Here is a 26,409-nt window from a genome sequence, read left to right on the forward strand (position 1 = left end):
AAGAATATTAATTGATCAGTTAATAATAATAATAATAATAATAATAATAATAATAATAATAATAATAATAATAATAATAATATAGCCACTTACATTGCAGATACCTGTTACATCTTGACAGCTGTTGGAGTGACCATTACAGCTACATGGTAAACATGTTTCCAGTTCATAAAGAAAATATCCTTTTCCACAAACCTAAAAAAAGAAGCAAAACACCATAGATGCTGTGATGCAGGGAACACCCTTCTCTATATGTGCATTTCAGAACAATGACATAGAAAATAAAAGTATTATTCAACTAGGTTAAAATGTAGCCTTCTGGTGTTCTGAGCAGCACCACCAGAAGGCTAGTTGGCTTAATGATGCATTAAAATGATGCATTGGAATGTTTACACCAAATACAGCAGTGTACAGTATGTACTTGTGATCCATTAAAACTTGAAGTCAAGGAAAGCTTGAAATGAAACTCACAGGGCTAACGGTGTCATTCAGAATTATCACTGATATTTAATCAAATGGAGTTTTGCATTGAATAAAAACCCTCGCTAGGCTCCAGCATGTGAGACGGATCATCTCCAATCTGGAAAATATGTTAGCAAGGCCTTCTCAACGGGGCAGAGAGGAGTACAAAGTGCAGAACATTTCAAAAATGTTCTCTTAATTATATTGCTGAAGTTCTCATCTTTACAATAGCTGACATTTATCATGAAGGTTCAAATGTCATCTGACTGATTGTGTTAAAATAGCTTTATTTGTCTGGCTCTAGTGAACTCATTGATACAAAAAAATAAATAATAATAATTAAAAAATAATGAATTCACCTGGTCCAAAATTGTGAGTTGCTGACCATTTGTCAAGTAAATATAGATCAGATTCTCTCTTTATTTGTAATATCTTAAACGGATGTGTAAGATATTGTTGCATTTTTCTACTCTGATGCATTATGAGCATCAATAATTTACTCAAAGCCTTCACTAGTGTTTTCTACTATTATGATAAACTCGACTTGCATAAAGAAGGAAAAACATTGAGTGAAATAGCTCGCATCGCTTGATTGTCAAGATGTGGTTTCTGAAGCATAATCAACAAGTACAGAGAAAAACCAACTGCAATTGACAAACCCAGGACTGGAAGACCCAAAAGCTGTCTAACAAGGATGAGCAATACTTGAAAATAATATCCTTAAGGAATAGAAAGAAGACAAGCGTTGAATTGAAAACAGAACTGGCAGAAGGCACAGGTGTCATTATCCATCAAATCAATAGTATGACGGTCACTCTTGAAATCAGGACTTAAAGGATGTGTCGCAGTAAGAATATCTCTGTTAAGAAAGGGGAACAAGACTAAAAGGCTAAAATATGCACAAGAATGCAGAAATTGGACTATGGAACAATGGTCAAAGGTGCTTTGGACTGTTGATGGATGGAAACTGTTGATGAACTGAAAAGAACTGTGTAGGCTAATTTTGACAAACACAGGAGAACAGGAACTACTGCAACTTGCTCCAGGTGTGGAAGACTGTGGCAGGGTGGCTAAGTGGTGATGTCAGGCCAGCAGCAGGAACAAACACACTGAGGCAGTACTGCAGTGAAAAAGAGACGCAGCATGCGCCGTTTATTTAAATAATATAAAAATAAAATAAATATTTTAACAAAAATAAACTACGCTCACAGAGCAAAACAAAAGGTTAAACAAAACAGTCACGAACACAAATAACAAACAATACAATTCAGGCTGGGCGATTGCCTGCACTCAACTTATACGTTTTATTAAAACGTATAAGTTGCTCTCCCGTACGCTCCTCTGTACCACCCAACCGGAACATGGAGAGCTGCAGGCTTTTATTACCATTGCCGAGGGGTTTAACTAGCTGGCAATTATTCTATTACCCCTCGGCCACAATCTGCACAAGTTTTTTTAATTACTGTAGATGGGGCTACCCATCCACGCTACTAAACAATGCAATAAATAAATACAAAATCAATACAGACGTCGCTGAAACAAAAACTTGCACAGGGGCGGAGGGGGAGACCCCATTCTAAAAATAAAGAAATCCATGTACAGGGCTCCTCGCCCTGTTACAAAACCAAGAAAGATTTCTGCCAAATCTGGAAGAAGAATCGTTCGCGCAAAAGATTTTACCAAGAATTGAGAGAAAATGGTCAATAAATTCCCGAGCGAACAATTCAACGATACCTTAACAAGATAACTATACTCACCAAGAAAACAACAATAGGTTTGGAGGAAGAGAGGAGAATAATTTAAAGAAAAGAGATGTTGTGGATTGACTTGAAGGCTGTTGTTGCAAAAAGGAAACAAAAGCCGATTGCAGAACTCAAAGCTGTTTGTGTTGAAGAATGGGCAAAAATATCTCCGGAAAGATGCCAGGAACTGGTTTCAAAATACAATATATATACAATATATATATATATATATATATATATATATATATATATATATATATATATATATATATATAGGAGAGTAAATGTTTTAAGTAATAGAAAAATAACTTTTTCAATGAGTCTAACAACTGTGTTTATTTTCCAAGTTGGACAGGCCTCCTCCATATTATAATTTTGCATGCAAAGCCTGTCATTTGATTTGCCTGCAACTGATTGATAAATATTTCATCAGGAGGAGCCTATTCAACTTCACATCCACAAAAACATAACAGCAGTTAGGAATGAGAGAACATAATATTTCAAGTATTTTCTCACGACTATATAGCCATGCATTTTGCTAGCCTTTTAAATTGCCTCTCCAAAGTGCCTGGTGTTTTTCATAGAGTCTCTTTTAGTTCCATACATCCCATTTGGAATTATATCCTGTATTCTTCTGGCAGAATGCAACACTTTTCATTTTATATTGAATTTGAGCCTCTGTGTATCTGTGGGCTACACCCGCACCTTGGTGTGGTTTTCAAATGTAAGAATTTGAATGGTTGATTTGTATCCCATGGTTTAGGTCATTTATGTCGAGGAGACAGAGCAAAGGTCCCAGCCCTTTTGTAAACCCAGATTTTTGTCATACACCCCATTTGTATTTTTAAATAACACCCAGGAAGTTATGTAGATTGATGTTTCGAGTGGAAACTCTTCATGAAGGTTTACTACATAGTTTAAAACCATGTTGCTATCTGTTTATTTAAAGCGTACCAACAGGATATCTGACAACAAGGGGAGATTTTGGCTCATCTGCCAAATTTCTTTTAGTGATTAAGTACCATTTTTATTTCCTTAGATGGGCTGAATGGCCTCCTCTCGTTCGTAAACTTTCTTATGTTCTTCTGTTCTCCATTTAAAAAATATCTTATACTTCTATCTTCTGTATTTCATAGATTCACACAGGATTTTTTGATGGGCATATAATATGTTCAATGGACTCCAATTCAGTACGCACAGCAGGACTGACATAATGTTAAATGATGGCTGGCATTTTGAAAAATGCATTAGTTTTATAGCTAGCTGTCCCGCGGTGTAACTCAAACCAAACCCTAAAAAAAACATTAAAACAACCTTGAAGATCTGAATGAAATGATGGTTACAATTACTGAACACCATGGGTGTGTAAAGTTTAATTGGAGTCTCTGAAACCAGATGCTTTTCTATTAAGAAAATTTCTAGATTATTCAGATAGATTATTTCTAACTTATTGATATGATGGGACTTTTCTAAAGTAGCATACAAACATCAAAATAACTAGGCATTGTTAAGGAATATTGTTAATTTGTAAGTCAAAAAACAGGAAATATTTTCCATTTAAATAAAGATTTCAGCAATGCCGAGTTGTTCATAGACAGCTGTTAGAATCTAATGACTTGGCCTTTAGTCTCTCAGTATCAATTGGCCACTTATTTCTTGACTTGCGAGGCAGGAGGCATTTGCACATTCCTAAAATATGTGCCTAGTTCCACAACATATTTTTCCTTGATTTTGTTTCCCACAGACTGAAACACAAAGATATGCTTCTTCTGTGAACTAATGGGAAACAGCTTGTGAACAGTAAAGCTTTTATAGCCAGGTCCTGCTGCTGCTGCTGCTACTGCTGCTGACATTCCCCAGAATCCTCTTTGAGCAGCCCCCCCTAAACACTACCAGGCCTAACAATTTCTTCTGGTTCAGGACTAATTCCTGATGCCACTCCTTTAATGTAAACTACTTTATTATTTAACAGAGGAAACTATATAGGTGCAGCACATACTCCGTAAAGAATGGTAATTGCTGGAGAGTCCCTGAATACACACCATTTGTTTTTCTAATTCTCTCAAACATTAGAGGAAACTTGTAAAGAAGGATAATGCACCTGTCTTTAGAAATCTCTTTGAGATAGTCATTGGGGCTGCTAGCAGCAGATTACTGTGTTTTTTCATATTTCAGTAAGAAATATCCCGTAGTTTGCAAATAGTTGGAGAATCAAGCCTTAAAAACCCTCCTCTGTATTCTTAAAAAAAAAAAAAACAGCAAGGGTTACATACAATAACAAGCCCTGATTTCAGGGTGCAGTGACCAAAACAAACATATACAGCAGGTCATGGGGTCATGAAAGTGCCCAGTCATTTTTTCCATTTACAGTGGGAACGAGGCAGCTGCCAACTTTTGAAGCCCTTATTGGTCACAGCTGGCTGAAGATTATGTTTTTAGTTTGGCATACAGAGATGCTTTTGTTATTGTAGTCAGCCATCATATGACACTACAGAAGAATCTCTTTACAAACTAAAAGAAACCAAAACCTGTTTCTTGATTTTAAGTGCAGATTTTAGTATTGTTTTCAATATCAATATAAACAAAGTGGTGCACATGTAACAGGGCGAAGGCTGGGCACAAACCGTCGACCGCGCACACCGCATCATATCATATGATGGCTGACTGCAATGACAATGTTGGAAGACAAGCGTTGCACACAACATGACAGGCTACTATTCGGATAAAAATGTGTTCATAAATAAAGTTCAGACAATATGAACCAGTTTCTTATCTTTTTATATGACATTGAATCTATGTAAGTTTAGTCAGTGAAAAAACTACCTCATAAAAATGCTTATTTCTGGAAGACCCAAAAAGCTGTCTAACAAGGATGAGCAATACTTGAAAATAATATCCTTAAGGAATAGAAAAAAGACAAGCATTGAATTGACAACAGAACTGGCAGAAGGCACAGGCGTCATTGTCCATCATATCAACAGTATGAAGGTCACTCTTGAAATCAGGACTTAAAGGATGTGTTGCAGAAAGAATATCTCTGTTAAGAAAGGGGAACAAGACTAAAAGGCTAAAATATGAACAAGAACACAGAAATTGGACTATGGAACAATGGTCAAAGGTGCTTTGGACTGTTGATGGATGGAAACTGTTGATGGACCACAAAGCACTGCTAATTTTGACAAACACAGGAGAACAGGAACTACTGCAACTTGCTCCAGATATGGAAGACTGTGACAGGGTGGCTGAGTCGTCTGACGTTACGGCAGAAGCAGGAACTAAAGCACTGACACCAGGCACTGCAGTTTCAAAAGAAAGACGCGGCTGGCCGCCGTTTTATTTACAAATCACAAAAATAAATAAAAGGTTTAAACAAAAAACACACTTTACTCACAGAGCGAAAAAAAATATTTTAAACAAAAACAAGTCACGAACACCAAATAAATGAAACAACACAGGTCAGGCTGGGCAGATTGCCTTCACTGTTCCTATGTTTATTTGTATTCAGTTTCGTTTTCGCTCTCTACGCTCTTCTCGTACACCCCCCACTCGAGTGCAGCGAGCTGCAGGCTTTTATATTGTGGCCGAGGGGTTTAACTGGTTAGTAATTATTCTATTACCCCTCGGCCACAATCTGCACGAGTTTATTATGCGTGACTGCCAGCTAATTCAATAATAACTAGCTGATAGTCATGCATTCCCACGAGTTGTTTTTAAAACAAAACACGGCTACACCGTAAATACATTTTTAAATAAATACAAATAAACACACGGCGCCTCGCCGTCACAAATACAAATAAATCATACAACAAACAAAAAAACAAACACAAAACAATAATCTGCACAGGGGCGGAGGGGGAAACCCCGTTCTAAAAATAAATAAATAAATACGTACAGGGCTACTCGCCCTGTTACAAAGACCAAGAAAGATTTCTGCAAAATCTGGATGGTCAAGAAATTCACAAGCGAACAATTCAATGATACCTTAACAAGATATCTTTGTAGTACAAGAACCAAACCTGAATCTAGTTTCCTCAAATCATCTGGTTGTGTTTTAGAACGGGGTAAATATATTTCCTACTAGGATAATAACTGCAAAAGATGTTTAGTTCTAGATTCTTAGAGCTATTTACTCCAAACTGTCATTAGTGGATTTTTAACGAGCCCAGCAAATAAAGATACTCAACCTGAACTAAACAACTCAGGTGTTTAATGTAACAACTTTGAAATAGTTTGAAGTAAATCTAGAGCAATATATACTTCATATTGAAATCTCTGTCTTGTTATTTCATTACATTTATGTGTAGTATTTCTTATTAATCTACAAAAATACATTCCAATGTGACTGCTAGCAATTAATTTGTATTGGTTGATAAGTTACTGCAGAATACTTGTGGAAACTGCACATCCAGCAATTCCATTCCTTCATTGGAAGGACAATGGGCCTGTTGATTACGAAATATGGTTTGAGAGCCATCAATCCTTATTGTGATATACTTGTTTTAAAATGTTGCAACTATATTGAAGTATTTGGGGCGTGTCCTCCTTAACTGGAATTCTGAATTAATAACACCATAGAACAGGGAGACAGCCTGGGTCATAAAGTATTTTCTGAAAGACACACCCTTTGTAGAACGCACCTAAATGATGTGCATAACAACACTAATGGACATTGAAAGTCCTGATCACATACTTGGGTGTATTGGGTGGTGGGGGGAAACTAACCTTTTATTGACTCCAGCACATTTTTCATCTGAAGTCAGTTATTGTCCCTATCACATGTCTCACATCATCATTTAGTCTGTCTGAAACTCCTAACAGCATGTGTCCTTAACTAACAATCTGTACAAAAGCCATTAAAGTTATACATTGATTGCTAGGTATTTTGTTTTACTTGCAATCAAGTGTTATGCGATGAGCTAGCTACTGTATGGTGTTCTTTAGCCCTTTGAAGAGTTCACTAGTTAATATTCAGGCAGTATAATGTTTTTCTTAGCACAATATAAATGCACCACGGTTCACAATTTTCTATGCTGCACATGCTCTCTGTGATGTTAGTTCACAACACTTCCTCTCTGTTTGTCTTACACAAGTGCAATTAGTTTCACCACAGATGGTTTTCATTATGACTTTGAACTCACAGAACATCTGCAGAGCAACCCCCAAAAAACATAAAGCCGTTTCTCAAACTTGTGCCCGTTTGGGTATCAAGCTATACTGAAATTTATGAAAAAAAATCTATCATAACTTTTATTGAATCGTAGATTAATAACCTTACATGTCACATGTCAAAAAGGTTTCTTGATTATTTTAGCATAGAATCTCTTTGAATCATATCTACAAAATAACCTTTTTGCACATAAACTAAACTTTATTTAAGTACCCAGAGGTAAGGAATAAGACTGTAGTACATTTCTTTTCTTTACACTATAGTATTTTATATTTGTTTCCTTATGCGTTACCACTGTAAAAAAAAAATGTTAGAAAGGAAAAAGAACTTACGTTGACCACTGTAGATTGCTGTCCCCTTTCCCCTGCGGCAATCGCTGGAGAAAAGAGTCTCAAGAATACGGATAAGAAGCACAGTAAGGAGAAACAAATCAAAGCCATTTCCTCTTCTTCATCCAAACTTCTTGTCTAGCTCTGGTTATTGTAACCCCTTCTTTGTTCGTATACTCCCAGGTTGGGTGCTTCAATTGTTTGGACTTTTCCTGTCTTTGGTTTCCAGATGTGGTGCTGCTTACGCCAATCTGAAATCTTTATTAAAAAAATTCAAACACTTCCTTCCCTGCCGGCAGACTTGTTTTTCCTCTGGAACCTCCTATAAAATAGCATACAGATGGGCAGTCCTTTGAGACGGAGGGGTTGAGAGACTGAGAGTGTCAAAGAGGGATGGGATAGTAGAAAGGCTCTGCTTGTATCCCTGGCTACCTACCTCATCACCTCTTCCTCAGGATACAGATTGAGTCTATATTAAGTGTCTAACTTCTTTCCCATGTTCACAACACCCCTTCACCTTAAGAGTAAAGCATATCCCTCCCACTTTCAGTCTGTTATCCAAGAACGAAGGCCTGGCTTCAACTTATCAGAGCAAACTGTCCAGCCAACCTCCTCCCCTTGTTTTTGTAAGAACCATTATTTCAAAGAAGGTGCCAAATTTATTAAAACCGTGTTAGAGGCCTAAAGCACTAAATATGTCAAAAGGGTCACAGTCAAGTGAGTACAAAGGGTATGTTGTTAGCATAAAGGCCCAACCTTTTTATTTGTTTATAATTTGCATGTAGTCCATCAGTGTTGTTTCAGTTCTCTGACATTTATTTGAAGTAGTCAGGTACTTCTTTCTAATTTTAAACCTAAGACTGTGTATTAAACCAGTAGTCTGTTTTTATCATTTTGATCTATAAAAAGACAATGAGAAGGAGAAGAAGAGACCTTGAAAGCATGTGATTAATTATTGTTAAGTTAGTCCAATAAAAGGTATGACATCTCCTTCTCTTTTTCTACATTTCTGGACTGATACACCGCCCATTTCATCTATCAAATATCTTTAAAAAGAACACAACTAGAGAATAGAAAACTTGTCTTCCCCCTCCACAAATTGTTAGCTCAAAGAGCCAGCTGCCCAACATTTCGATATGTTATATATATATTGTGGCAGGGCAGAGGCCTGTCGTAAATAAAGTGTTGGGTAATGTGTTGGTGGTGGTTGGCAGGGATGGGGTTAATTTCTGTCCTTGCCAAATTAATGTGAAAACGTGTCTGTGTTTGCCTAGCCACAGGTTTAGTTGGTTAATTACTTGTTTAATTGTTTTATAGTTTAATTAGCAACACCTACCTGTAATTACCAGCAGGTATATAAACGGGTTAAACAGTTTGGTCTGGGCTGTTTGTGTGAAGCTGAGGTCTGTGCTTAAGGACCAAAGACCTGTGTGAACCATACTTCTTAATAGTATTTGTTGCAACTGATAAACGGCTTAGCACTCTGGTTTATAGTTTAGGGATTTAAAGAAAAGTTTAGTTTAGCACTCCATGTGGGAGTAAGGTTTTTGTTTGTTTATTTTTTATTTATGTAAATAATAAAAGTGCACATAAGTGCTTTAAAAAAATACCGTTCTGTGTCTGTGTCTGCTGATTAAAAGGGGCAAACGAACCTGAGCCGGGAGGCTGTGTTACAATATATATATATATATATATATATATATATATATATATATATATAGTCTGCACTAATTGTGTGATTGCAATAGTAACCTGGGTTTATTGCACAAACTAACATTTAGAGTAAGTAGTTTCCAATTGTATTTGTAATCTTGTTTTACATTTCCCTTACTGTTTTATGGTGTTTGCAATTTGGAATGGTTCTAATTATTCAGATTTTTCTTTAAATTTATCTTTGTCTGGCTTTGAACTTGCTTTTAAGCTTGTCTGATGAATACATTTAAATCATGTGACTGTGACATTTCAACTCTCTCTGTCTATACAAATGTCGAGTAGATGATGTTCTATTTTGAGCCAATTTAATTGTTACAAGATATTAATCTTAATACATGAAATGGTCTGTTGGGTAAAAACCTTTTTTTGAGGACTGCCATGTCACACATTGCCTCTGGGAAAGAATGTTCCACTTATTTCCTAAAAAAGCTTGGCTCATGTGTCTCGAATGTCCCTGTTTTCTTAGTGCTGCATTTGCTGCAGTGACATTTGCAAAAGGGTTCTGGATAACAAAATCATTCCGGAAGTCTTGCCTGTCATACACTTCCATTCGCTATGTTGGTCACACTTGTACACACATGTTCCATGTTTCACTTTGCAAGCTTAGATGCTAAAAGTGAACTGATCTGTACATATGTTTAATATTTGTAATCTGAATACAAAGAGGTCTATAACACCACGCTCATGTTGTAAGGATTTTTGCCTATGTATTGACCTGGCCTTGTAGGGAGTGACTGACTTTTCATAACTCAGAGTGCAGCTGTGACCTCGGGACAGATACAACAACATTTTATTTATATAGCGCCTTTCATAGCAAAAAAAAAAAAGTACAATTAAATACAGTTAAAAGCCAGTTAAAAGTACAGCTGGATACAATTAAAAGCCTATTTTAAATAAATGTTTAAAGAAGTTTTAAAAAACTCCAGAGAGTCTGAACTTTTAATATAATTTGGCAAGGAGTTCCAAAGTCTGGGTGCATAAACAGAAAAAGCCCTGTCACCCTGAGTGCGCAGCCTGGAGTAACTATGACAGGCGCTATATAAAATAAATACTGATTGATTGATTGATTCACAGTTTGTTTTTTAATGCCTAGTGTATCTGTTTTAAAACTATCCACCAGAACAATAATTCCTATGAGGTGTTAGGGCTATTTGACGACTCTCCTTCTGGCACCAAAGAACTACATTTCCTGTAATGCTACCCACAGGATCATCATTATCAGCAGGAACTGCACTGTATCATAAGAGAAGCAATCAATTACTGGACAAAGCACAGTACCTCAGAGCACTCTGTCTAAGGGTCCACTTTCCCTGCAATAGCATGTTTCATTACCAAGACACAGGTAATAAGCTTGACAAACAATATATACACTTGTGGGCTCTGGAATATAGTGTAAATAAGAAGGCTTTTAGTCTATCATTTAGTCTGAGTTAATGGTTAGAGTTGGGATTTACGGTGTGTGGTTTTATTATTATTAATAATAGACCAAATGTGTTATTGTTCATTGTACATTTATTATAATCTTATAAATGTATGTGGCCCATATGTTTGGGGATTATTTAGTTAGTTTTTGTTATTTTTGGCAATGCAATTTTCTTAATGTATGTACACTGTACATTATAACATGGTTGGTATTGAACATTATATATATAGGGGTCTACTCAACTGATCTAGACAGTGATCTAGTGCTCCGCCTGCACTAGAAGACTGGCTCTACCTCCGCTACGCTCCCCTGCCTCCAGAGCCCGCTCCTTCTCCACCCTTGCTCCGCAGTGGTGGAATGACCTTCCTACAGATGTCAGGACTGCCCAGTCCCTGACCACATTCCGGCGCCTCCTTAAGACTCACCTCTTCAAACAGCACCTGTAGAGCTCCTCTGTTTGTATCCTGGGACACTATCACCCTTCATTTAAATGTGCTTTATTTTGCTCTTACCTGCCCCCTATTTTACTGCATTTAATCCTGTACTTCAGAATACTGTAATCTGCCAAGTTTAACCTGTAGTATTTTGTATTTAATCATATCCTGATGTAACCATCACTATTATCTGCTATATTATTGAATTGTGGTTTGTCACACTTGAACAAAAGTTATCGTATTTCTTGCTCTTATTGTATTACTTGTATTGTAACACTTGAAATGCATTTGCTTACGATTGTAAGTCGCCCTGGATAAGGGCGTCTGCTAAGAAATAAATAATAATAATAATAATAATAATAATAATAATAATAATAATAATAATAATAATAATAATAATATAATCAATTCAATACTCACACACACTGATGGTTGGTTTTCACAAAATCCCCTTCTTATAACAATTTAAATTAGATCTGCCACCACTTAGATCAATTGAATAGACCCCAATAGACTTAAATGTGCTACTTTTAGGTATTCCCAGTAAAGCCTACTCTACAGAGGTGTGGTTCAGTACAAGCTTCATCCCTCTGATCACAATACAAGGAGCTTCCAGGTGCCTAATTCAGGCAGCATCTGTCGTGTGCACATCATTAGATATGGCGATAGCCATATTGATCACTGTCTGATCAACTTTCCCTGCTTTAAAAAAAAAACAAGAGAGAGAGAAAAACTCAAACCATGTCAACGGTCTAGTCTAGACAGATAGAGAAAAACAAGGGAGGCAGCACTGTATATCAAGTTGTCTAAGATCTTTTGATTCTCATTTTACAACATGTTACACAGTAATGTGGAACTTTAAAAAAGACTGGTGTGAGTGCTTTTGTTTGTTCAGCTTTAAAAAGGTAAAACCTGACAGCTTGTAATAAATCTCACCCCACTTGATTTATATTTCTGTTTTTTTGTTTTAGTCAGGTAGTCAGACATGTCAGTGTGAGTACTGTATACCCTTTATCACATTGTTTCTTCTAGTGCTGGTTTAATAATCAGCACAGATAAAGACAAAGATAAATTCCTACCTAAAGAATATACGTACAACACAATATGAGGCCTACTGAAGGATATAGATACATTTGATTAAAACCAGATGAGGGAGAGCCTTTTTAAGGACTGGGGAAGATGTAAGATTCTGCTTCCTTCAGAACTCATTCCTTCAGTTCATTAGGAACCTGATACCTATACCTAGGCAGAGTCCTGATTATGTCACAAGTATATAGCAAGCTTGAATCTCTTTATCACCATTGACAGCTTTTACACAAGCCAGTTATCTGAACATATACAAAATCTTATCAACTTTCTCTTTTAAGTGGAGCTACAGTACCTTACAACTGGCATATTTACATGTTTTATTCCTGTTGACATTTTTCTGAACGTGGTAACAGAGCCTTGTTATATAGTGTGTATAGAGTTTTGTGAGAATCATTTTCATGATTCCTTTGCAGCCATTTTGCCTCTGTCGCTGTTTACAGCAACTTCAAATTCGTTACTAGTTCTATTACAGTACTTTACAGGCCTGCCATCAACTAAAAGAAAAACAAATAAAAAAAAAACAAACAAGCTGGTCCCAATGCCTTATTTTTGATTAAGTTTATAGATATTTTCATGCGGTTTTGCTGTAAACTGTAAAAAAACACATTCTCATTTAGTATGTTGGTTTATTTTAGCCCATTACTATAACTATTTTACATATGACTAGGAATAATGCCTTTACATGTCTGCATTAACTTTACCAACAGAAAGCAGCAACAAACAAAACTCATTCACGTCTTCAATGCACAATGAAACTATCCTGCTCAATAAAAATAGACTGCGCTGCTCACAAAAGTGTCTAAATTAACCCTATTTCCAGATATTTGCACTATTGTTAATCAATGCAACAATGTGATTTGAAGAGTTCATACTGTTTGTAAGAGTAAATGTGATACAATTTAATTTTTTTTTTACATATTTAAGATGTTGTTATTCTTATGGCCATTTTGAAGGTCTATTGGTGTCTATTAGTGGTTTATTTACTATTTTCATAGATTTACAGTATTATACAACAAGGCTTTGATAACTTCAATGCTGCTTAGTGATTTCTTTATTTTGTATTCGATGTTATTTTGGAATGTAATTTGAATTAATTCAAATCCAACCATAAAATGACCAGGCAGATTGCACTTTTCCAAATGGAAGTAGTTCTCCAAAGTCAGCTGTTTAACTTAGGTTAAAACATACATTATACTTGTTATATAAACAGAATACCCCATGAACGATTATTGAGTTATTTGTGCAGTTTGGAGTTCCAAAAACTCAACAAAATGACGCCTACTGTACCTCTGCTAAAACGTAAACAGTGCACACTTCCTTTTAAAGCACCACCTGGTGTTAAAAGTAAAACTGTAAGACACACAGTTAATTCAGGTGCTTTGCCTAGTGTCTCATGGTTGGTTTTATAGAAGAAAAAAAGACAAACAGACAAGCACATTGCCTGTTTTAAATTGAGCAGCTGACACTGTGCTTGGTAGTTGGTCAGCACTGTTCTGCGTTGTTCATGAAGTAAAAGCAACAGTTGGTGTGTGTTTAACATTACATTGTACTACAGCTAGCCATTTTTATTTTTGATTGCTGCTGTATACTTTTCTAAAAGCCTTTATGCAAAAACACTTTGCCAAAAGAACAAAACAAAACACTATTTTATAAATGCGCAACATATATTTCTGTTTCACTGATTAGAATGTCATCCCAAAGATTTATGGCACTGGAGCCTGGGATATACACCAGTGAAAATATTAATAATATTTTTGCAGCTGCTTCTAGGATTATAATTTAATTTAACGATAGAGGAAAATCCCTTTGGGTGCACACCTAAATTAGAACAGATCCATAGTTGAGATAAGCATTCCCTGTCCTGGGAAAACCTCAGGGTCTGTAACAGGTATGTGCATATTGACATGAAACGTGTCGGATCCTCTTGCTGTGACTGCTGCCATTGATTCCATGGAAAACAGTAGAAAAAAGGATCTGTACTCCTCGGCTGAGCCTGAGACCAAATAAGTGACATTGCTCGTGTTTATTTGTTCTGACCATGGCCTTAAATATTATTTAATTAAGGGTGTAAGCTTGAGATTAAAGCCTGTCCAGGGAGGTACTTCTACTTAACATGATTGAATGCCTAAAAACACATTAAACAGAATTGCCTGGAGTAGTTTGTGATAGTGTTTATAGCATGATGGATTACATCAATGGGACACCTAACTGACTGAATAGCTATACTGACCACAGCACGTCATGATGCACTAGGTTTGGTAGCACTTTTTATCATTTCTGTATGTATATTTTATTGTAGTGTCTGATTGTGTACTTAAATATTTATCAATTGAATCGTCTTTTTTCGACAATTCAGGACATGCAATAATGCTGCCTCAACTTTACAGTGTGTGGCACCTGGACTCAACAGAAACCACGTGTTCACTTTATAAGCAGGTGTTTCTTTGGTTTCCATATCCACCAAAACAAACATCTGCATTACGTCAACGGACAGTCCGTGCTGGCTTGTGCAGCATCTACAGCATGTAATGCAAGGATGTTGTGGATAGTATAAGACCTGGTGGCTGCATAACATTTTACTGTAATCATTTAAATAATGGATGACTGGAGGAAGGAAGTATGGCTTGACCGTGGACATTCTGCATAGCTTCATAGAATGTTAATCACTTGAACAAATCCAAAAATATATATGTAAAAAATAATGTATATGATACCGTATACTATGGCAGTCTTTTAATGTCTGGACCTAAATGTTTCAGTTTACAGTAAGACCTTTTGAAATATTTCAAACAGGGCTGTATCTTAATTAGCCACACTTGAGTAAGACATGAAGACATCTGGGAACTTGCAGTAACACATTATACAGTATGTTCACAGTCTATTTTAAGAATATTTTATGTTACCATGGACCTGACATTTTTTTTAAAAAAAGCTGTGTTTCTTTGATGCTGTTTAACCAATCAGAGGTTGTTATTTTTTTGAAGCCGTGTTATAAAAAATGTTAAAGTTACAAAGGAGACCCCTAGTGTTTTAAAATTACACTGCACTCTGTACCACTCAGTCTTGCAATTGATCTTTTTGAGGCTGTAATTCACCCAGCATTGCACAACAAAGCAACTTGCTTTATAATATTTCTTTGCATCTTTGATTGAGCATTTTAGAGGTACAGTATAAAGGATGGTTGCTTATTAACCAGCATTCTATTTCTGAATGATCATAGCTCTGTAATAAAATAGCTTTGGGGATACTGTAAGATATGTAACCACCTTATACAATTACTTTACAGGACTATTCAAGATGGTGTGGACACTACTGGTCCATTACTGCTGTGTCAGTTTTGATATTCTGGACTAGGATGGCCTGTAATGAACTCTCGCCAGTAATATTGACTCCTCTTTTGGTATAGTGTACAGCTTAGGACACCTTTCTGGGAGTTCTTTACAAGCATCCTCTGTAATCTGTTCCGAATCACTTGGAGTTATGGGGAATCTTTATTACTGATTTAGAATCTGCAGTTGACCGTGAGCTAAAGCATGCAAATGATTACATGGAATGAACGTGTGACCTTCAGAATATGTTAAATAAAAGTCACAAATCTCAAAGCTGCCACTCTACTGTGCTGTTGCTCAAAATAACACAGTAATAGTGTGAGATGATGAGTGATTAAGTCACTTAAGTCACTTTTCCACAGACAACATTTAGACCTTAACATGATAGTTGTAGAGCAGTGCTCTAATGAAGAGATGAGTATATTGTGATACCTGAACAGAGATGATAAGACGTAATCTAAAGAACAGCCTGTCACTGGACCTAACAGTTTTGATTTACCTCGGCTGTTTTTCACAGAAATGAACTTGGTTCGCTTTGCTTCCTTCTTAATATAGTCTGGTCTCTTTCCAGCTGCACTGCCTGTCTGTTCATTCAAGTCAATAAACTGAATCCGTCAGACTTGACTGAGACAAAGTGCTGTGCGGCAAATGACAGATTGCACTTCTTCTGTTTTTTTCAAAACAAATACATCTGGAGACGCACAAGGAAAATGCATTTTCTGGGCAGCTAGCTACGTGAGACTCAACATAGGGTCCAGGGTGATTAGTCAATTAATAAACGTTTAATTGAGACTCACAAAAAATAAAACCATGACAATCAATATTAGAATACTCCATTCATCTCTAGTGTTATGTTAATATTATTGTTAAACTTGTTAGATTCCTGTTCTTGTAGGTAACAGTACTATTTTCTTTACTGATTTTCAATACTGATCCCGTGTTAGAAGAGGATACAGTGTTTACTCAGCTACATTTCATTCCTGTCTTTGTTGTTCTCAATATGTTTTCACCATGAGAAAGTTGCTTACTTTGACTGAGCTAAAGGTTTCCTGAGCAAATCAGTGATACTGGAGGAGGGCTAGATAGAGATCAGACGCATTGCTACTTTAACAGCTCCAATCTGCCATTTAATTAGTTAAGTCTTTCATTTCTGGTACCAGTGCCCCGAGCTCTTTTCTTCCCTCTCGCTTGGTTGAGCCCCTACACTAATTCCAGCCGGAAGTGATCTCTGCACAATGGATTTGCGATCAGCTCAATAAGGGAATACTGTACAGTCTCAACCATTAACACCTGGGCAAAGAGAGGGGTCTGCAAACCCCCTGCCCATCGCAGACCATGTACATTTTTACTTTCACACTGACATATGGATAGCTGTGCTGGTATTTAATAAATTCATGAGTGGATTTTTTTGCCTTAAAAATACTTTTTTGTTCTTGAAAGCTCGTGTGTGTGTGTGTGTGTGTGTGTGTGTGTGTGTGTGTATATATATATATGTATATATGTATGTATGTATATATATATATTCTCATACTCACACATTGAAAAAGGCAGTTTATTCATATAATTTTATTCCGATTTTATGTTTCAGTCACACACTATGCTATCTACACTACCTTACCAGGACTATTAGATGGTAGGCTACACACAAGGAAATCCTTACAGGTCAGCCCTCTTTCTATTTATAGGTATGATCAGCAGCAGTTACCCAGCAAGGTTGGTTGGCATGTTGGATCTTGATCTAATTTATATTACAGTTGTTTTCATTTGGAAATGGAAACAGAGAAATCTGTTTACAAAAGCATTAAGCAATTTAAAAAAAATGTGAAATACATTGCATACAGTGTCTTCACTGCAGGAGCTTTTTGTTACTATAAATGAAAGCTACTTTCTGTTTTACTTGATATATTTATTGTTTTATTGTTGCATCTATTGGTATCCCAGTTAATCTCCATTTTAGGCCCTTTTACTCTTTTTTGCTATACTAATTATTTAGCTGAACTGACAACGATAGATACACTGGTGATTAGCACTACAGATAAGCTGTGTAAAGGGTGTTTTACGCATTGAAAGAAATTGTAATTAAAATTTATGCATAGCAATTTTGCTGCATCGGTTGAGTTTGCATGTTATCAAGCTTCTTGTACTTTGTTGGTTCCCGGCGTCTCTATGAATGTGTCATAGAATGCTGGGACGGCAAATTTGTAGCCGGGTTGGGAATTGCCAGAAACATGTGACCAATAAATCAAGGCTTTCAATCCCCTTTTTCAGTCTGCCAAACACATTTTTGGAAGGTAAATCTATATAATAAATTCTGTGTTATGAGAGTCAAGATGCTTTCTATTGCTATAGCAAGGCGATCAATAAGGAATACAATATATAGTATGTGCATACAAGCCTTTTGTTAAGTATATTCCATCTGCAGCTTTGGAATGATATATATATTGGAATTATATATATATCTGTGTAGTTGCTTCACAGACCAGACCAGGTTTTTGTACACTAGTTCAAAGTAACATTTGAGTTAAAATGTAAGGCTGTAGTTACTGCAGACCCCATAAGTTAGCATTAATGTATGTACAGTATTTATTGAAAGCATTCATTACTTCAAGGCAATGTAGCATTTTACTCACATACTGTAGTGTCTAAATAGGAGAGTAAATTACTCAATGACCCAAAACCTTATCTGGAGTGCTGCTAGTGTTTTTACATCATTTTATAAAGGTAGTTCATTACAATGCATTAATGTACTGTAGTATTACAATCATATTTCGATTGAAACAAAAATTACTTTTTAATATTTGTACCTATATAATACCTAAGCGAGATTAAATTTGGCAAACCAAATTGTACTGTACAGTTTATGGAACCCAAACAAAAAAGAATACCGCAGGTATACAGCACTATGTACTGATACTGGTGTTAGGAGTAAATACAACACCGCTAAAATAAATATATATATTTAGGAATTAGCAATAAATGTATGACATTTTAGTTGTAATGTAGGAGCTCTATGAGCAGTATTTGAGTTTCTTTTTTGGTTGTATGCACAGTATTTTAGCTAATAAGAGATGCTGCAGAATCCTGATCCTGACAAGTTCAGAGAGTGGGGGGTGTTGTGTTTTGGAGTGTCAATGGGGAAGCAGAAGCTAGTGTAGCTCTCGCTGTAGCGTTGCTGTTTAGGGGATAGTTCTTCACGAAGCCCTGTCTGGACCAGGAGACTGTGAGTGTTTAGCTGCTGGTTGAAGAGAAGAAGTGCTGCATCTGTAGTTGCTAATTTAAAATAAACTCTGCAGCGTTCATTCAAAGTGCGGTATTTCATTTCAAAGTGGTATCCCATCCAATATTGTTTTAATTTGTGTGAATCTCTTAATGATGTGAGCTTGAATAACAAGTCTCGGTAGGTTAGGATAGGCTATAACTGGAACCCTTTCATAGCTTACAGGCTCTAGATCCCTGTGGTGTTCCAACTGAGGCCGCCTTTACTGCTTGTTCATTAAAGACCCTGACTGCCTGTTGTTTGTATTCCTCACAATGAAAACAAGATCCCTAAAATAGAACTATTAAGAGAACATCTATATCCCTGTGCAATGCATAATAGAAAGAAATCACATTAAGAGGATTACTCATTAAATAGCTACTTGCATGCAATTTTCATTTTTAAATGATCAAATACAATATGTATGTGTTGCATGTAACGCTGTGGAGCAAAGTACAGTTGCTACATGTAATAAGAATGATCTAGACAGCATTCAGAACTAGGCAGACACATGGCAAATGACATTTAATAGAGAAAAGTGTAAAGTACTGCACGCAGGCAATAAAATGTGCATTATAACTATCATATGGGAGATACTGAAATTGAAGAAGGAGTCTATGAAAAAGACCTAGGAGTTTATGTTGACTGAAATGTCTTCATCTAGACAATGTGGGGAAGCTATAAAAAAGGCTAACAAGATGCTCGGATATATTGTGTTGAATTTAAATCAAGGGAAGTAATGTAAAAACTTTACAATGCATTAGTAAGACCTCACCTAGAATATTGTGTTCAGTTCTGGTCACCTCATTACAAAAAGGATATTGCTGCTCTAGAAAGAGTGCAAAGAAGAGCATCCAGAATTATCCCGGGTTTAAAAGGCATGTCATATGCAGACAGGCTAAAAGAATTGAATCTATTCAGTCTTGAACAAAGAAGACTACGCGGTGATCTGATTCAAGCACTCAAAATCCTAAAAGGTATAGACAATGTTGACCCAGGGGACTTTTTTGACCTGAAAAAATAAACAAGGACCAGGGGTCACAAATGGAGATTAGATAAAGGGGCATTCAGAACAGAAAATAGGAGGCACTTTTTTACACAGAGAATTGTGAGGGTATGGAACCAACTCCCCAGTAATGTTGTTGAAGCTGACACCCTGGGATCCTTCAAAAGCTGCTTGATGAGATTCTGGGATCAATAAGCCACTAACAACCAAACGAGCAAGATGGGCTGAATGGCCTCCTCTCGTTTGTAAACTTTCTTATGTTCTTATGTTCTTATAATGGCATCCCTCTTAAGTGTATCCAGCAGGTGTCAGTTCTAGCCATCTGTGCTGGCAGCAGAGGAAATCATGTTTTGCTGTACTTTGTTAGTTTTCTTTTTAGTGGTAGCCAGTCTGACTCACACAGTACGATATGGGTGTGTGCAGCATTGTGGGCTCACCCCAGAGTCATGTAAAATCAAATTAACCTCTGGGTGATTTCCTGTTTCGGGAGCAGCCTTTAATACAACTGGTTCAGTATCTTACACAGGTGATATCACTACTGTTGACAAACTGATTCAAGACACCAAACAACATTTTCTGTTTGTGCAGTACTGGCCACTCCCATGTTTTGCTGTTCTAACCCAAATTAACACATTTAATTGGTTTGTGGTTGTCTGATTTTAGAAACAACATTTTACTTTAGTCTTGACCTAAAAAACGAATTGTTCTTTTCAAAAAGTTTTTTTTTTTTCATTTGTAAATATTAAAGAAACATTTCCACTAAGAATCACATCTGCATCTTTTGGGTAACACAACCAGCAATTATGGATAGGGTGATATGTTTGTGCTAGATGAAAGTCTTTGTAAGGTAATAAACGTTATCACCTTACAAAGATGGCATCATAGAAAACAACACTACATCTAAGGTGTGGGATTCACTGCAGGAAACGAAATAGTACTTTGTATTGATTTTTCAGAAAAACGCTTTTGCATAATTGTGAAAGAAATACAAGGACATTGTTTAACCTACTCATCAATGCATCATTACTCTATCGAGTCCTACCTTAGCAAAGTGATATACTACATTTACTTCAGAGGGTGATAACAACACTCTCCCACAACTTGACCAAATGGGAGGTTGAATGTCTCTGCACTGTAAAGTTGAAGGAAACAACAGAAGAGATTTTGGGATCACTGCAAGGAGTTTAATTGCAATTTTATTTTCACAGTCTGCTTTCTTTCAAAAATGTATAGGAACAAATACAGCCTTTTTCTACTTTGGCCAGACCATGTAATACAATTTGCATGCAATTTGACCATATGGGAAAATATAGGCCAATGTATTTACAAAATGTCATCTTTTTTATTTTAAATGTACTTTAACCAGATGAAAGATATACTGTAGAGCTATTTTACCAACACTGATTTGTAACATGGTACTGTACATGCATTTTATAGAGAGATATAACACACTACTGGACCTGTATTTTGAGACACTGCAGGTTTGCCCCATATTTTCATGCCATGTAGTTGCTTGGTAGACACTCTAGATGGCAGCATGCATCACCAGTTTGTGCTATTATTTCCACAGGGCCTTTGTTGTAAGAAATCCATCAGACCATAAGGCAGGCTGACTGGAAGCAATCTTAACTTCTTATAGTACCTTGCTTCCACTTACAATCCAAGCTTATAGATTGGACAAAGAAAAACAGAGAATTCTGTTAGCTTGCGCACGATTTGCAATAACAAACCATCTGTGAATGTAATCAATAAGCTAACTGTAATTAACGTTGCAGTGTCCCAGACTCATGTTAAAACATGTAATGTCATTCCTTGGTACCTTAGTAGCTGTTCTCCATCATGTAGCCATATATCCATTCACATTTTTTTTTCAGAAAACAGACATGTATTTTTTGTACTAGTTTGTTTAGAATTTGAAGGCAGTTTTATAGCTGTAGTGACAAGCTGCCGCCCTTGTGAAAAGTGCTTTTGCTGTGCTACTCTGTAATCCTTATTTACAGCACATGCCCTGACTCAGTGGTTTTGTGGTACTCAAATGCCAGCCACAATCCAGATTGTCAGGACTGAAACAAAACAAAACAAAAAAACAGTTCCGCAGTGGACTCAGGGAGAGTAGGATCCTGCTTTCAGTCCTGGTCACTGTGATAGCTATCGGCTTGGGTGAATATCACAAATGCCTGACCTGGCTTAAAAGGGACTGCATTTATTTATTTTGAGTGCATTCCCCAGCACTTAACTACATCTTCTGAGTTTAAGTCTTGCAGGTTGCTATTACTGCTGCCTGTCTGTCTTGAAACCAACTGTTTGAAAAAAACAAAAACAAAAACAAAAAAGCACTGGACTGTTTGGGGGGACTATAGGACCAGGGATGAAATAACTGCTCTGGCATCTTCAAACAGTTTATGTTCAAGGTTACTCACAGCAATAAGTGTTGCACTTCTAACTGAGACATAGTCCATTTCAGGCCCAACACATTTATTGAACACTTCTGTAAAATAGAAGGATTTACACTTTTTATTTTCAGTTTTCTGCACTCTGCATGACGTTGCGTGCAGTGGTTATCACAGATTGTGCACACTGAGATATGTAGTCGAAGCAAATTCCAAAATGATAACAAATGTATATTATCATTAGGCTTAATCCAACAAAATAATATGCCATACGTACTTTTTCAGTTTACAGTGGTTAGATTCCTCTGGGGCCTATACATAGAGTATTGGAGCATGTGTATACTGAACACATTTCACCAGTGTCTATTACCATACAGATTAATATATACTAAATATAAATCAAGAAAGGTGGAAACAATATTGTATATGACTCCTGACTTTTTACTGAAGTCATAATTATATAAAAAATACAACATAAGTAACCGCATTCAACATTTCAAAACAGCCTCGTCTAGGTCTTCACTTTTCCCAGTTAGCACCAATTATGTCATTTGAGAACACCCACATTCTCACATGTACTTGGCAGAGATAGGAATTAACCCCATCCTTGCCAACCACCACCAAAACACAATAAAACACTATTTACAAGTAGTGCCCTGCCCTGCCACATATCCCCCTCCTTGTGTGCAGCACACATGACCCCAACAGCAACCTCCCCTAAAACACAAAACCACTCTCCCTCAAGTCCCCTACTGTCCTTCTCCCATCCTTGAGGGAGGGTTGGCCAACAGTCCGGCCCCTTCATGTCAGGACCGAGACCCAGCCACCAGGGACCCGGGCCCAGTGGATGAGACGTCGGGAGCACAGGCAGGGGACCAGTCGGCTGCAGCCCCAGGCAAAGGTGCGAGCCCAGGCGACCATACAGAGACGTCTGGGCTACCAGGGGGAGCGAAGCAGGAGACCAGGTGACCAATTGTGCCTAGTGGTGCTGTGACCAGGCCCAGCGACCATAGGTCCAGACACGAACGACGGGTGTCTAGGAGCATCCCCGGGCGGTGATGTGCGGACACCCCCAGGTGGTGAAGTGCGGACACCCCTGGGCGGTGATGAACTGGCCTCCCTGGCCGATGCAGGCTTTGCAGCCCTAGGTGGTGCAGGTGTTGCAGGACAGGGCAGGAGCGGTTCCTTGGAAGGCAATGGCAGCAGCGGACCATCATGAGGCGATGGCAGCAGCAGACTCTGGGGAGGTAGCTCCAGCTCCTCTGGTAGTGGAGACAGAAGCAGCGGGTAATCTTCCTCTGGAGATGGAGGCGGGAGCAACACGTAGTCTCCCTCTGGTGGTGGAGGAGGGAGCAACACGTAGTCTCCCTCTGGTGGTGGAGGCGGGACCAACACTTAGTCTCCCTCTGGTGGTGGAGGCGGGAGCAACACGTAGTCTCCCTCTGGTGGTGGAGGCGGGAGCAACACGTAGTCTCCCTCTGGTGGTGGTGGCGGGAGCAGTAAATAGTCTCCCTCTAGCGGTGGAGGCGAGAACAGCAGGTGGTCTCCTCTCTGGAGACTGGTGCAGCTCTCTCTTGGTCACTGGAGACTGATGCGACTCTCCCTCGGTCGCTGGAGACTGCTGCGGCTCTCCCTCGGTCGCTGGGTGAAGCTAGCTAGCCACAGCGCTTCGGCAGAAACATTTCGATCAGAAAACTGCAAAGCAGCAGGCTGCAGCAGCTCAACCTGGATTCTGTGCTCCACCAAGTGACTTTCATTTTTACAGTTTTGTATGTACATATACCTGTTTACATACTAGTACTCACTAACTTCAAACACAAAATATAAACAACTCGACAAACTTGTTGTTTTACTAATAATCTAAGACTAAAGAAACACATTCAAATGCTTTTCAAAAATAACAAAATGATTCCTTTTAAATGCTGATATAAATCTTTATTCACACCCCAGACAATGTTATCATGTTATCAGTGGTTTCATGTAGACACACATCCTTTCACCACAGCTGTAAATACACATAGAGCTATCGGTAACCAGCAAATACTAGATCTCCAAGACCAACATCCACTCTTTGCACTGTAAATGTAAGTGTCAGATGACAGATGCATTCACCTCCAGATCCTGTTACACTCAATAGCTTGTGATATATAATGTCCTGAGTAAGTTTCAATACAACTGGACAAATTGTATATAATAAGATTTATATATTTATAAATATACATGTGAAATACATACAGGAAGATAAACAATTCACCCAGATCTATAACCTATGATAAAGAATGTCCTTAGCCAACTATAATGTACATTTAAGCCATTTGATATACAATAATTAAATAAGCAGCTTAATCTGTCTTGCTGACACGGAAGTGAAGTACATAGGTTTGATAATAGCATCGGCACCCCAGAGTAAGCAATGATTTATTTTCAGATCCAGAATAATGAGGGTGATGACAAGCAACATTTCTACAAAACACCAGGTTACTGAAAGCAGAGGCAGGTAAGCAGGTGTCAAAACTGTCACCACTTCAGTAGCCTAAATTCACAAGCCACTGGAAGGGCTACAAGCTTCCAGAGCAGCAGGGGGCCTCAAGTGAAGTGAATGTTCTTCAACAGGCTTTAACCACCATCTGACTTCCCACTGCACCTCAATGTATTTTTAAATAAATGCACACAACTCCAGTGCTGCCTGGATGCTTCTCCTCTTACATATCCTGTTGCAGAGAGGGTTTTGGAATGTTGCAGGGAAGTGGTTGCCAGGAGAATAGATTTATGTTCTCTTCTCTTGGACAAGACTGTTTATTGCGTTATCTGCAAGCATTTAACATAACTTAATTTCCCTTAAACCTCCTTTCCTGTCAAATGAGTGCAGCATGCCAATGGTGGGTCAATATATTATTTTTTTAACTTAAAATCCTGTGATATGTAACAGAAAATAATTAAGCCTAAAACTCATAAAATAATTAATAAGATGTGAGTAAAATCTTGGCAGACAAATAAAGATCCCAAGAACAGCAGTGTCTGCAGAACCTGCAGTAAATGAAAAAAGATAATTTGATTTTGAATCATTAGCAAGGTGAACATTTGCATGTTTTTACTGTCTCAGTAATTACTTTTTTAAAGAGATTCAACAATTCAAAGCTGTATCATTTTGAAACAGATGCAGTATTTCATTTCCTCTGTTAGAATTTATTTACAAATGACAATGGTCCTAATTAATTTGCAGCAGATGCAATGCAACTTGTATTCCCCTTAAGAAATTGCAACAATAATATATTTGTAAGACGTATAAAGACCTGCCGTTCATGGTGAGTACATTTTCCAGGTCCCTGGTAAAAGTCAGCACCATGAAAGTACTACCTACTGTAGGAGGCTTGTAAATATATTGCTGTTTTCTTGCCTCTTATGTGATGTATTAACATTAGTCCTCACTATAAACTGTATTTTGATATACAATATTGATAAACTGTTGCATCCTGTAACCTTTCCTGTAGGTCAAATGGTTTAATTGCAGCTAGACCATTAGAGTACTTTTGAATACAACACATGGTTAGATACCAGGAAGTAGCAGCAACCTTTCATTTATAGAGTTGTCTTTGAGAGATCTGTTTTATACTTCAATTTGAAGTAATACACAGAAGGAAAGGATGAAGCTCTTCAACAGAAGTACGATAGAAGATCAGTGATGATATTGCTTGTGCTAATGAGGTGAAAGAAAACTTACTTTATGCATCCCTTTATTTATTTTGGTACTTTCCTCCATCTGCAACAGGAATAATAATAATACTGTATAAACTATAATATTATGTGGCTGATTCATTCCCTTTTGGCTTGGACTTTGTGACCTGTGAGGCCACTCATGTGTATTTAGTTGTGAGTTACAGTAACTCCTACTTTCAGGTCACACCCCCTAGGGACCAAACTAGCAGGAAAAAAAGAAAACTAAGCCTTTTTTCATATACAGTATATACAGTATAGGCAGACTTTTAGCTGTCTAGTTGCTCTGTGTTCATTAACTTACATTAACAAACAGATCATTAAAAGTAAACCGTTTCACAACACAATCCTATGC

At 37.4% G+C, this 26,409-nt stretch overlaps 1 protein-coding gene across 1 annotated transcript in view; it reads right to left on the reverse strand.

Annotated features, from left to right (window-relative positions):
- LOC117411581 (laminin subunit alpha-4-like) overlaps positions 1 to 8,211 on the reverse strand; it is a 44,594-nt gene extending 36,383 nt beyond the window's left edge. Inside the window, exons 1-2 of the mRNA XM_034019234.3 lie at positions 7,704 to 8,211; positions 94 to 195 (exon numbers count right to left, since the gene is read on the reverse strand). Of these exons, the coding sequence (XP_033875125.3) occupies positions 94 to 195; positions 7,704 to 7,811 (210 nt within the window). The 5' untranslated portion in view covers positions 7,812 to 8,211. The remainder of the gene's footprint in view (positions 1 to 93; positions 196 to 7,703) is intronic.
- Between the last annotated feature and the right edge of the window lie 18,198 nt (positions 8,212 to 26,409).

This window comes from Acipenser ruthenus, chromosome 6, assembly GCF_902713425.1.
Source record: "Acipenser ruthenus chromosome 6, fAciRut3.2 maternal haplotype, whole genome shotgun sequence".
In the NCBI taxonomy this organism is placed as follows: domain Eukaryota; kingdom Metazoa; phylum Chordata; class Actinopteri; order Acipenseriformes; family Acipenseridae; genus Acipenser; species Acipenser ruthenus.